At 53.6% G+C, this 13,357-nt stretch overlaps 4 protein-coding genes across 4 annotated transcripts; 1 reads left to right on the forward strand and 3 right to left on the reverse strand.

Moving 5' to 3' along the window:
• Positions 1 to 3,543: 3,543 nt before the first annotated feature.
• Positions 3,544 to 6,279, reverse strand: CCMA1212_003653 (Threonine-tRNA ligase; the record flags this gene model as incomplete). The annotated part of the gene is made up of 8 exons (XM_073700993.1): positions 6,131 to 6,279; positions 5,972 to 6,053; positions 5,668 to 5,883; positions 5,452 to 5,587; positions 5,128 to 5,395; positions 4,481 to 5,056; positions 3,762 to 4,422; positions 3,544 to 3,698 (listed from the first exon to the last, which is right to left on the reverse strand). The coding sequence occupies exons 1-8, from the start codon at positions 6,251 to 6,253 to the stop codon at positions 3,544 to 3,546; spliced, it is 2,217 nt and encodes a 738-aa protein (XP_073560562.1). The 5' UTR covers positions 6,254 to 6,279.
• An 895-nt stretch (positions 6,280 to 7,174) lies between these two features.
• On the reverse strand, positions 7,175 to 8,055 carry CCMA1212_003654 (uncharacterized protein; the record flags this gene model as incomplete). The annotated part of the gene is made up of 2 exons (XM_073700994.1): positions 7,175 to 7,733; positions 7,787 to 8,055. 2 exons carry the CDS (start codon positions 8,053 to 8,055, stop codon positions 7,175 to 7,177), a joined length of 828 nt encoding a protein of 275 aa, XP_073560563.1.
• A 602-nt stretch (positions 8,056 to 8,657) lies between these two features.
• On the forward strand, positions 8,658 to 9,229 carry CCMA1212_003655 (uncharacterized protein; the record flags this gene model as incomplete). The annotated part of the gene is made up of 3 exons (XM_073700995.1): positions 8,658 to 8,794; positions 8,906 to 9,011; positions 9,152 to 9,229. 3 exons carry the CDS (start codon positions 8,658 to 8,660, stop codon positions 9,227 to 9,229), a joined length of 321 nt encoding a protein of 106 aa, XP_073560564.1.
• Positions 9,230 to 9,754: 525 nt separating this feature from the next.
• CCMA1212_003656 (uncharacterized protein) lies at positions 9,755 to 11,731 on the reverse strand (the record flags this gene model as incomplete). Its single annotated transcript, XM_073700996.1, has 4 exons — positions 9,755 to 10,913; positions 10,979 to 11,195; positions 11,317 to 11,443; positions 11,579 to 11,731. Coding segments are annotated over 4 exons (1,656 nt in total), but the record flags the coding sequence as incomplete, so codon positions are not given.
• Between the last annotated feature and the right edge of the window lie 1,626 nt (positions 11,732 to 13,357).

Genomic DNA, 13,357 nt, shown 5'->3' on the forward strand with positions numbered 1-13,357 from the left:
TGTAGTTTGTGATAGATGACCTATTGCCTCTTGTCCCGTTTCGGCCCCCTCAGAAGAAAAAAAGGTCCCTTCTGCCAGCCCGTCCCGTCACCAACATGCCGTCTCTCGCCCCTCTTGGGCCGTCTCGTGGCGGGGGGGACCGAAGAGACAAGAGGGCTAGCTGATTGGTAGGTGATACAGTACAACCGCCGAGGCTTGGGTCGCCGCCAGGTCTGGTTGTACATACATACGGTAGCGGTGATGCTCGATCGCAGACAGCGAGACGACAATCGCCATGTCAAGGGACGCATCACCTGCTCGGTTGGAGAGGCAAATGCACCCCATCAGACATCTGCGCTTGACTCTCCGCGTGCCGGTGGATACACAGGCAGACCGGATGGCTTTCTAAACCCTGGTGATAGCAAGAGGCGCTATTGGCTGTAATGCGAGCTGCACTTTGTGCATCTTGAACTCGTCTGATTCGACGTCTGTCGAGCTGCCCAAGCAACCAAGTTCATGCCGATAGTCGCACATCAGTCCATTGCGGGAACACTCGTGTTGAAGAAAAGGACAACAAACAAGCTTGTTTTCGCCTCGACCATCAGCCCTTCAGACTTCTCACATGATTTAGTCTGGAGCACAAGAACGACGACATGGGATATGGGGTTGTGGCTTTCGTGTCAACAATCCCGTACCTGGTCGAGGGCCGAGGCATTATCATTTTCCGGTCATGTTGTTATTACTGGTCAAACCGCCAAAACCAGCACATTGCCTCTTTTGAACGCCGCAATCGACTTGTCATTCGGACAAGTTCGCAAGCCCAGCAAGAATAGGCAACGCCGTCGTCAGATCAAGCCCGTGCTCTCCTCGGTACAGGGCCTCTACCTGTACCCATGGCTGGATGTCCCCTCGGTCCCTCTTTCACCTACAAACTCCGTACATGTCCGTCTGTAATGCCATGCCCCAATCCCGGCTTTTCCCTGCATCTACAGGCTTTGTCCAGTGCAAGCCCTTGAGAGCATGCGTGCCAGAAAACCCCCGACTTTTCAAATCCCGGCTCTTGGTTTGGACGTCTGTGTATGTCTGCCAAAGCTTGAAGCGCTCTCCTTTTGTCTGTGAGGAGAGAAGCATGGGCAAGACGACGCGATGCCGTATGAGGGCAATCAAGCTCATCCATGTCATCCATCATCCCACGCACACACACACACACACACTCTCTCTCTCTCTCTCTCTCTCTCTCTCTCTCTCTCTCTCTCTCTCTCTTCTCTTTATCCCATCTCACTCTTCAATCTTCCTTTTTGGGGCATGCTCCAAGTTGGACCACGCCAAGCACATTACAGTACACGCGGCGGACTCCGAAGAAGAAGAAACGCAAAATGACGTGAACTGGGCAGAGAAAACGACAGCTCACTTCCCCCATGTGGATGATCTCGATCATACCGCCAAAAGAATATCACAAAATGGATAAAGAAAAAAGAAACAAAAGAACATGACAGCCCACGGTTAAAAAGAAGACTCAAAAACAGGGGCCCTCTCGGCCTTACTTTTTTTTTTTTTTTTTTTGCCCGCCGTGAATCCCTACATAAGGTACCTCGTCAAAAGCAGGACAGAGCCCGGAACCAACAATCGAAAAAAAAATGATCGTCCTTATCAACCAAAAGAAAAAGGCTTGTATTCCATTTCTATATTTCTCCGCGGACAACACCTGGCCATCATCCCCACCCCCCCTTCTTCCAGAACAGCTAGTCACGCCCCTCCCTTCCTCTTACAGTTTCGTTGAAGATGTTTGTTTGTCTCCATCTGGGTAGGTAGGTCAGATCTTTCCCAAGGTATCGACACTCACTCTTCTTCATCCACAACACGGCAGCCGATTCCCCGGTTTCGACCCCGATCCTGTGCAAAATATTACGCTGCAGAACATCACCACCAGCACAGCCTTCACCTTTTGCCCCCCTAATGTCACGGAGCGCCGTTCCCCAAACAAGAAAGCCCTTTTCTCTTTTTTTGCCCCCTCCCCCAATGCGTCCTTGTCCTTGTATATCATCTTTTCCTTGTCCCGCATATGTGATACATCACGCCGCGTTCAATGTCCTTCCCTTTCTCATTCTCTCTCCCTCGCTCGAAACATGAGCGAAACAGTACCTACAAATGACACGTCCCCCGATTGCAGAAATGTGACCCCAGTCCGTTTTCCTCCTCCCCCCAAACTGTCATTCTCTTACCTCAAAGGGAGGGGGGGAGGGGGGAAGAAGAAATGCTACCCTACGCACCAAAGAACCAGCCCAACTTCCCCTCAAAAAGGTAACATGCTACCAACTCGGAACTGCTCCTCCGCTGATAATTATCCTGCACTACCCTACAGTACTAATCAAGGAGGGGGAAGAAAGAGGGTAACGAGACCTCCGGAACGCCTCATCCCGTCCCGCCCGCCCGTTCTTGTCAACTTAGGTTGTCGCCGTTGTGTCCCCTTGCACTAGATATACCCGTCATACCACCGCCCTTCCTTTTGATACGGTAATATAGGTCGTATTAGTAAAAATATCCGTAGTCTAATTTCCATCAGCAGCCGAAAAAAAAAAAAAAAGGTGGTCTGAATCAGCAACAGCATCAGCATCATGTTTGTATCTGATGAGAATCCCCCCTTACTTTACTCACCCGTATCACATCTAAATGTAGGACGTCCGTGCAACAACAACAACAACAACAATCACAACCGCCTCCAAAAGCCCCATCAAATGCATATCGTTCCCCGTAATCTGTGCTCGTTCACATAAAACCCACAAAGTTAAAGCGCGTGAGCTGCTCACCAAGATTGAAATAGACCATCCACTGTATGATGCCTGATGCCCTGCCCAATGCGGCACCAACCCACTTACACTCACCGAGCCGTTTGACACGCCTGCACGCCCGTAAACAAGCCAGTGAAGTGTGCTTCGAGAGGACACGGGCGTTACTAGCACGCTACCTCGCGGGCTCCTGCTGAACAGCGACCTTGTCTCGCCATCAGAATGGTCAAAATACGACAACCAGAGATAATAAACAAGGCGTATCACAAACCCTAGGGGTGGCGTGTACTAGTCAAAATGCTCCAGTAGACGCATGTCATTCGCAAGACGACAAGACGCCAGAAGCCATAAATGCCCAACCCCAAGCCGGGCCTTTCATGCCCTTCGCACACCTACCAGACTTTGCAGCATCACGCGACTCATCAGTTTTCTGGCTCAGGCTGGCCTTTGCTTCTCATTTGTCCATTCGATAACCCTCCGACTCCTCTAACTGCTCAGAATCTTTCTTCTTCCCCTCACACCCCCGCAGACGCCGAAACCCCGTCCACATGTATGTGCTCTATCCTCATCCCTTCTCATACCACAAGAGGCGGCGACCACACAGTACTCAAATGATAATCTTTCTCTTTTTCTTTTTTTTTTTTGGTTTCCTTTCACTTTCCAGGTCTGCCCTCTAGCCACGTGTACATGCGCAAGAGGATCACGCACGTCTCGCTCTGACGACATGACTTCTCCCAGTCCCCCCACGCTTCCTCACATCCTGGCCCAACGACAGCACTTAGATCTTATTGACAAGTCTTCTCTCCTCTTTCAAGGCCAGCAGCTTCTCTAGCGCCTCGTCCACCGGAATCAGCGCTCCCTTGCTCTGTGTGCTCTGGTCATCTCGGTTTCGGATGTTGACGGTGCGGGAGCTGGCCTCCTCGGCTCCGACGACTAAAAGAAAACAGCAAGTTAGCAGCGGGTTCAAATGCGACAAGGGCCTTTGCGAATGCTTACCAAAGATGAAGTTGTACTGCTCCAGCTGCCCAGTCCGAATCTTCTTCTGGAATGTGTTGCTGCTCAGATCAACGTCAATGTAGATGCCCTTGGCCTGGAACGACTTCTGGAGCTCCTTGGCGTAGTCGTTGACGGCGGGCATCACCGGAACAACCAGGACCTGGCGAGGGCTCAGCCAGAACGGCCACTTGCCGGCAAAGTGCTCCGTAAGAATGCCAAACATTCGCTCGAAGCTGCCCATCACGGCTCGGTGGATCATGACCGGCCGAGCGTAGCCAACAGGCAGGTCGGGGTCGTTTCCGTCTCGGTTGGCGCTGCTCTCGTCCTTGGCGGCAAGGTAACGCAGCTTGAATCGCTGGGGCAGGTTGAAGTCGAGCTGAATGGTGCCGCACTGGTGCTCTCGTCGCAGGGCATCGTAGACGGTAATGTCGATTTTGGGGCCGTAGAAGGCACCGTCGCCGGGATTCTCCTCCCACTTGGAATCAATCTTCTGTGTGAAGTTGTCCAGGGCCTCCTTGAGCTTGTTCTCAGCCATGTCCCAGATGGCCACCTCGCCGATGAACTTCTCGGGGCGGGTCGACAGCTTGAGCTTGAAGGCGAAGCCAAACAGGCCGTAGACGCTGTACAGGAAGTCAAAGGCACCCTCAATCTCGTCACGAATCTATCCACGGTTAGCAAATCGCTATTTTCTTGACACGCATCATGCTTTCTGAGCATACCTGGTCGACTGTGCAGAAAATGTGAGCGTCGTCCTGCTGGAATCGACGCACACGGGTGAGGCCGGTGAGGGCACCCGAGAACTCGTTTCGGTGAAGGACGCCAAAATCAGCCATCCTCCATGGCAGATCCTTGTAGTTGACATCTGAGTGGGCAAAGATTCTGCAGTGGCCAGGGCAGTTCATCGGCTTCAGGCCATATGTCTCCTTCTCGACCTCAAAGGTAAACATGTTCTCGGCATAGTGTCCCCAGTGGCCGGATGTCTTCCACAGATCGGACTTGTAGACGTTGGGGCTAATGACTTCGTCAAAGGCCCTCTTCTTGTACTCGCTGCGGATCAGCTCCATCATGGCATTGTAGATCCTGGTGCCGTGGGGCAGGAAGAAGGTAGAGCCGGGAGAAACCTCGTCAAAGAAGAACAGCTTCTGCTCAAGGCCAATCTTTCGGTGGTTGCGCTTGGCCGCTTCCTCGAGGAAGGTCTTGTACTCCTCAAGCTGCTTCTTGTCGGGGAATGAGACACCGGAAATCCGCTGGACAGACTCGTTGGCGCTGTTGCCGAGCCAGTAGGCGGCCGAGTTCTACGATTTGCATGTTAGTAAGTCGATGAACCTCGTCGTCAAATAGTGTGCGTCAGCAGACGGTATCTAACCTTGAGGACGGAAAAAGCCTTGATGTTTCCGGTGTGAGGGACGTGAGGACCTCTGCAAAGATCGATGAGAGGGCCGCATCGGTAGACGGTGCTGGTGGTGCCGTCAGGAACACGCTGGTTGATGAAGTACTCCTTGTATTTGCTGTATTTGAACATCTCGAGGAGCTCGTCCTTGGTCATCTCCAGACGCTCAAAGGGCTGCTTCTCCTTGATGATGGAGTTGGCCAGCGACTCCAGCGCCTTCTTGTCCTCCTCCTGAACGACTTGGCTGAGGAAACGGTCAGTAGACTGCGCTGGACCGAAGGATCTAGAACAATTCCTTACCCTTCCATGTTGGCCATATCGTAGTAGAATCCGGGAGGGTCGGTGGTGGGGGGTCCGTTGCAAAGGTAGCAGCCGAATCGCTTCTCACAAGCCTCGCCGAGGACGTGAGCGGAAGAGTGCCAGAAGACCTTCTTTCCTAAACACCAGTTAGCCCCAAATCCAGCCTTCTCGTCGAGTACGCCTCTGGGACAGAATCGTATTTCTTGTCTCACATACCCTCCTCGTTCTCGAAGTCGAGGAACTCCAGCTTGCAGCTCTTCTCGAGAGGTCGCGTAAGATCCCAGAGCTCGCCATCGACCCTGGAGATGACGGTGCGCTCGAACAGTGACTTGGATATGCCCCGGGCAATGGCGCCAGGAGTGGTCTCCCAGGCGATTCCCTTCTCCTCCTTGCCATTGGGCAGCGAAATGGTGATTTCCTCACGAGGCTTGGCTGCAAAGCAAGCAATTGTCAGCATCCCAGCCGTTGGCAAACGTTGTCTAGTGACGGGAACGGGTTTCCGCCGTGGCGCAAAACGAACCAGCTATCTCGGCCTCTCGCTTGGCCTTGATCTTGTCGTAGATCTCGATACGGTGCTGGATGAATTCGGGGAGGACGGGCAGCTACGAGCAGTTCCGTTAGCACATGTTCCATCCCCAAAGCCCTCTGCGAGACACGAAGGCATGTTTCTATAACAAACCTCAAGCGAAGCCTTTCCTCCAGCCGCCTTCTTTTCCTTGGGCTGCTTCGCAGGTCGCGATGGCAGATTTTGGGCAGGAGCGCCCTCGGCCGCCTTCGGGACGTCGGCGTTCTCGGAAGACATGGCGATCGACTTCTCTCGTCTACGTTCTATTGGGAGAACAACAAGGCGAACGAGATTGTGAAGGAAGAAATGACTGGCTTGTCTCGGCGACTGACTGGTCGTTCGATGGAGGGGCAGGAAATACTTTGGTCCCTTTATCTCTTAGGCGCGAGGTGGGGTTGAGTCACAGTTTATCGCAGCCCAGTGGCGGCAGATCTTCGGATTGAGCAAGGTAGTATCAAGTCGAATCGAACTTCAGTGAGTCAAGCCGGCTTGTAAGATGAGACATTGTAAGAGGGAGGAATTAAACAGCCGGGGAAACATAGGGGCTTTATACGGCGAGCTGCTACTTGTTTGTTTATTCATTGTCCGTCTAATCTCAGAAAGAGTGCCAGTCCTTGTGTGGCTTGTTGATTCGCCTTGTGTCTTGAGATCTGCTCTCCGTACTTTGCTTGTTGATGGCCAGTAGAGTAAGTCCAAGTTGCTCCATCCAGCCTCTGGACTCTCTTGCCACAATTCAAGAGGCTTTGCTATTTTTGGAGCCCAGTCTCTGCTCCAATCGTTGCATAGAGGCCTTCTGGACCCTTGGATAACGGATTGCTACGCCAGAAACTCAAAACCTTGCCTTGAGTCATCCCATATCCGTGCCTGACACAACTTGGCCGTATATCGGAGCCTTTGCAGTAACATCAGGACCAACTTCTTCAAGCATTTCACGTGAATATCTCGTCTAAAGAGACTTGGGTATCAAATCCGTTGCCCATCCCAAACAACTCCGCCCAAACTCCGCGAAAAAGCAATCCCAAAAACTCATTCATCAACTTCCCCCTTCAACCGCCCCTTGTCAGGATCAAGGTCCTCTCCGCCACCGTTCCCCGATTTATAATCATCATCAAAGCAAGTCTTCAAATAGAACCAACACCGCAGATAGCATGCAGTGACTCACAGCCCATACCGAGTAACGCACTCCTCCCTATGCGTCTCCATGCAGTCCAGCGCGCAGACTCTCGTCCCGCACTTCATGCACCGCACGCGTCCCCAATACCCGCACACCTCGCAGAACGTCCGCGTCGGGTAGTTGTCTTCCCACTTGCCCCTGGCCTCGTAGTATGTAAGCGGCGGGTGAGCGAGCAGCTTCCTCAGTTCTGCGTCCGACGGCACCGGCGGCACGCGGGAGACCAGCAGCGGGTCGTTGTCGCCGGCATGAGTAGCCGGTGGTGGTCTGTATGAGCCTACCAAGACGGGAGGCAGGTCCGCATCTATCATGGCCGTATCCTCGTCTTTCGTCGTGGCCGTGGGAGTAGCTGAAGAGGCGTCTCGTTTGCCGGCTGGTCGCTTCGAGTTGGAGTTGGTCGGCCGGTTATTGCTCGCCGCCGTTGGGCCGCCCTCGGCCTGTGCCTGCATGGCCAGGAAGTCGTCCAGGTGATTTGAAAACGTCTTTTGCGACTGTAGTATCTTTCGAACGTTCGGCGTATGTTTCCCTGCAGCTGCACAACGAAACCTTGGTCAGCCTTCTCAACTCTCCTGCTGCAGCACGATCTTGACCGCATTTACACACCTTTACCGCTCTTCGCAGGGATAGGAATCAAGCTGTCCTTGCCGCCATCCCTCTCCAGCGCCTCAATCTCCTTCCGAATCTTGGCCTCCTGCCGCGCCGTCAAATCGCCAGCCGTCACGCCGGCGGGCGCATTGCGAGCTCGCTTCCGGTTCGCCGGCTGCAGGGCGTTCGCGCCGGGCAGCGCGCCCGTGTCAGGGACGTAGGCCCATCCGGGAGCCGAGGTTGTCTTTGCGCTCGCGATCTCGATGACACCGAAATTGTTCATGGTTCGGATCGGTCCCCCGTGGGACAGTGTCGCGTGGGCGTCTCGGCTGGAGCTGAAACCGATGGAAGAATGGAAAAGAAGCAATCGATGCCGCTTTGAGAACTTCAATGAAATCCCCTAAGGAAGCATCCCGTCGTTCTCGAAGAGAGATCGGCTTCGATTTGAATTAATCGAATTATTAATAGATCGAGAAAGAAAAGAGGAACGAACCCGCTTCGCGACGCAAGCTCACAGGACGCACGTCAGTTCTAGCAAATGACCCGTGGGGCAAAAACTGCTCCAAGTGGCGACAGCTCCTCTCCAGCTGCTGCGCTCGGGCTATCCAGCGCCGGAACAACCCGTAATCCGCCGCCAAGCTGAGCGGCGCCTTGGATCTGTGGTGATACCTTCACAGCTCTCAGTTCAACACTTGACATCACACTCAGGCAAACCTTGCGTATAAGCCTTGTAAGTTCCTCATTCAATTCACCAAACATACCGCCAGCAAACCTCACAAAACTTCAAGTCGAAACTAACACGGCGCTCTCAGTTGTTCCCTTCTTCCGCAAACCTCCGCATTCTCCTCCACCTCGCCACAGCACCACAACCACAACCCGCCCGCCATGCTCTCGGCCGCATCCTCAAGGATACTCGCCAGCCGAGCGCTGCTCTCGTCTCGCGCCTTCCACGCCTCGGCTCGGCGCATGGCCGACTCTACGCCCCTGCCGGCGCGCAAACCCATGGGCGCTTTCAGAGGAGGGTAATGTTTTCCAAACCACCCACAAGATGCCGACGCAATTGGAGCGCGCGAATTAAACCTCGGGCTGAAATTCCATGCTGCGAGCTTTTTGCTGACCTCGCTATTCTCTAGCCTTTTTGGCTTCTTGTTTGGAAGCGTCCTGGCTGGCGGCGCCGTCTACAGCTACGTCCTGCAAGAGTACAGGGCATCCAACGAGCTGCTCACTGAGGACATTTACGTACGTCTTCTCCCTATCCATACGGCCTTTGGATTGCCGAGCCATTGCCGCGCTCTCATACTACTCCTTCCCATCCAATCTCTCCTACATCATCCGAGCGCAACGTGAAATAAGAGCATTGCTGATACTGTCATGACCAGACTCTTCAAGCTTCCGTCACCCGGCTGACAAACCACATCAAGCTCCTCGAGGAGAAGATTCAGCAGAAGAGGAAGTAAAGCCCCGGGCTGAAGGAAAGAAAAGAAAAAGACATCAATTACGAATAGCGCATCGTCGTTTGGGAGGACGTATTCCCAGCACTTCCTCGCCGGTGGAGAATTTTGGAGGAAAACGAATCAGCATCATGGCAACACCTGTGTTGTTTTCTTTTGTAACAAAACACTTTCTGTAAAACTGTATCCTCGGTATCAATTTAGCCTCCGAAATATCTCGTCACACGAAGCAATCAAAGCGAGCCATCGTGGAGCTCTCTCTAGGTGTACTGTCTTGCTGCTGCACGAATACATTACGAGTACTCTTGGAACACGAATCTGAAGGAAACTTGGTGATCAAATTCAGGTGCTATCATCAAAGCAATGCTTCATATGGGCGTTACGCCAGTATGCAATTGCTAGTACTTATTTAAAGGATCCATAAACCAGCGCCGACGATTTGTTTTTCTCGTCAAGAAGCAATGCCCACAATTATACAGTTTGTTTTTTTCTTTTTTTTTTTGTTATTTCATCTCCATTTTTTGGAGTTCTTTACAGCTCGTCGTGAGTCTCCTCGGAAGCCTTGGCCTCCTCAGAAGCCTTGCTCTCGGAAGCCTCAGCGGCCTCCTCAGTGGCCTCGCCAGGGATCTTAACGGCGGCCTTGTACTTGCCGTTCTCCTTGATGAACTCAATGAAGTCCTCAACGGTGCGGGCACCGCTGTAGGTGACGGGGTTCTTCTTGTCACCGGCGGGGTAGAGCTTGATGGTGGGGAAGCCCTGGATCTCGTCGGGGACGTCGTTGGCGGTGGCGTCAACCTTGGCGATGACAACCTTGTCCTTGAAGTCGCTCTTGGCATACAGGCCGGCGAGCTCATCGTACTTGGGAGCAAGAGCCTTGCAGTGACCGCACCAGGGAGCGTAGAACTCGATCAGGACGTCCTTCTTGTCGTCCAGGACAATGTCCTTGTACGTGTGGGCAACGACGACGGTGACGGGGCCCTCCTGGGTCTCGGGGATGGGCTCGGACTTGATGCTGGGCTCAATCTTGCCAGAGGAGAAGCCGTCAACAAAGGCAGCAATGTCCTTCTCGGTGATCTCCTTGGACTGGTCAAAGGGGAACTTGAGGTTCTTCTCAATGTCGTGGATGGCAAAGGCGGGGAACTTGTCGGTCTTGAGGTTGATGTTGCCAGCGTGCGAGCCAAAGTTCTTGGCGTCAATGGTGGCGAAGTTGATCTTGCCCTTGTACTTCTCGGCGACAGGCTTCAAGGCCTTGGCCAGGTCCTCGCGCTCCTCGGCGGTCTCGGCGAAGATGTAAGCCAGAGGGATGCCGGCGGACATGTAACCGGCATACGTCTCGGGGCCAACCTCGCCAACGAGGGGAGTGGCGGCGACCTGAGCAAAGGATCGGATGGCCTCAGCGTCGAACTTCTCGCTGAAGACGTTCTTGCCCTCGTCGAAGGACTTGTAGAGGACAATGGAAGGGAACTTGACGCCCTCGGCCTCGGCAACGGCAGCATCGTTGACACCACCAAAGAGGTAGGTGTCACGCAGCTCGTTGGCCAGAGCAGTGAAGGTCTCGTTGGAGGCCTTGTCGTCGGCGGCGATGTAGGCAACCAGGACGACCTTGTCGGCGGTCTTGAAGTCCTCAAGAGTGTCCTTGGTGAGAGCGGAGACGGCGGGCAGGGACTGCTTCACCATGTAGGAGGTGATGCTAGAAAGAAGAGCAAACATTAGCAATCAGATTGACCCCGACAAAAAGAGCAATTCAAAGCTTACCCGTCAGCCTTGCGGGGACCAGTGTACGGAGCGACCTTATCGAGGCCACGGAAGACCTTGAGCGTGGGGTAGCCCTCAACTCCATGCTCCTTGCAGAGGTCAGCCTCCTCGACACAGTCGACCTTGGCGAGCTTGATGCTCTTGTCCTTGAGAGTCGTAGCAGCCTCCTCGTACTCGGGGGCGAGAGCCTTGCAGTGGCCGCACCAGGGAGCGAAGACTGGATGATTGCGGCTGTTAGCGGGGTGCTCGATGCCGGGGCAGGCGGGGGAGGGGTCGAGAGATGGAGAGATCAAGAGCGGTGCTCAAGCAGGCAGAAGACGGCGGAGGGAGAGACGTACACTCAGCCAGGACGAGGTCATTGGAGCTGATGAAGTCGTTGAAGGTGTCCTTGGTCAAGGACTTGACATCCGATTCGGCAGAGACCACAGCGGCCAGAGCGGCCACCAGGGCAGCAGTAAGACGCTTCTGTTGCATGGCGACGGTTGTGATGGGGTATCAAGCGGGTATCACAGATGCGGGGGGGGGAGATGGGGAAAAAAAGAAATAGAAAAAGAAGAAGAAAAAAAAGTGGTGATGCAAAAGTGCAAAATGCAGTTGCACGAAAGACGGATGGATGGGCGAGGTTTTGTACTGCAGTGGCCACGGCTGCTGGACTTGATGACTTAGACGCACTCTCCTCAATTGAACAAGTGTCCCTTTGGCCACATCTGGCTGCCGCGCTGGTTCAGCCGGGTCCAGTCCCTGAACCACACCCTGTGCAGCCTAAAACTGGGGGCCCCTCTCTGTACCTCTAGCGGTGGGTGCTAAACTCACCCGCTAAAGGAAGGCCGCTCCAGCACATCATCCAGGGCTGCTGCATGGATTGGAGACGCCCATCAGCTCACAGACACTGGATCAATAAGGTACTTTGCTTATTCCCCTTCTTCCTCGTTGCCACCTGACAAATCCAAATACTTTGCGGCTTCTAGGTTGTCATTTTCTGATCTGTTGCTATCTCGATACTCTTGTGATTACTATTCCAATATTATTGCGCCCTTTCCTCGCCGCAGCACAAACAGCAGGAGTCTGGTGCTTTGACTGTCTGAGACGAGATGGGCAGCTGCTGATCCAGACAACAGGACACCTCGCCTCATGCTGTTTGTCGGTACATGATGCGCCTCTGCTTCCCCACCGCCACGGCAGCCGCGTGCATGTTACTCCATAACAGCTGCCCCCCTCCGGTCCGTTGGCTGCGGCTCAAGAGGCACGCCAAGCGCCAACGCCCCTGCACGATAGCCTCGCAGCCTTCACAGCCACCAATAGCGGCTAGCCCAGGCCGCAAGGAGAGTGAGACAAAGAGGCAGAATAGCAGGGCGGCTGGAAGAAGTTTGGAGAGGGAGAAACAACGAGCCTGTATGAAGTAGTATTCGTACCTCTCTGTGCTTTTACTCGATGGCTGGAGGATTTCCAGGGTCAGGACGGCGGCTCTTGGACTTTTGGCCGCCTCGAGATGGAGATCCAGAGATCTTTTAGATGGCTAGTCTTGCTGGTTTCTGCGGCTGTGCGGGTTGTCTATGCCCACCAGCTGAAGATGGATGCAGGTCGTACCCGATTAGTTGGTGTATTTGCAGGAATTACGAGGGTCCGAGGACAACAATCCAGTTCGATGGGATGCATATCACAGACAGAACAGTCGTACTGTCAAGATCATCAAGACGAGCAATTGGCCATCCTCGCAGTCGAGATATCCAGCCCCACCTCGACCTCGAACGACGACTGGAATGTTCATGTTTCTCAGGCATTCGAGTGTGACAGCGACGAGAGTACGTTGTCCATCACCAAAGCTGGCTGACTCTAACCCTGTCAATAGGTACACAAGCCAATATGTCGTGGGTATATTGGATCTCTAGGTATCACTCCAGCAAGTGGATCCGTCTCACAAAACCCCGAGGCTCGACATTTATCCAACGGAATCTGCCCTCTTTGTCCATGGGCCCCCCCTCAAGTCCCGGGGGCTAAATGCACTGCGCAGTAACGTGAACCCTTCATGCAGATGCACCTGAACCGGCTTCCGATGCACGACCGCTGGTGATCTGTCCAGATTTTTGCGGCGTCCTGCTTCTGGGTATGGATACGAGACGCCTATTGACTGCTTGGATGATTCGCTACCTTGCGCAGGACAGCAACGATCTCACTGAGACGAGAATTGCGAGTACTACTCAGTGAGCTCGTGTTAGATATACGTGGTTCACTTAGTGCTGATGCAGGTCCATCCTTTGGATGACCAGATGAAAGGTAGAGTGTAAGCAAACATGACGAATTACATCGTACATCTACTGTCTAGATACTTCAAAATGACGCTCAAAGTGCAAGTCTAAGTGTGTACAGCTTCATCCCAGT

Source organism: Trichoderma ghanense (genome assembly GCF_004382785.1).
Source record: "Trichoderma ghanense strain CCMA-1212 chromosome Unknown scaffold_3, whole genome shotgun sequence".
NCBI lineage: Eukaryota > Fungi > Ascomycota > Sordariomycetes > Hypocreales > Hypocreaceae > Trichoderma > Trichoderma ghanense.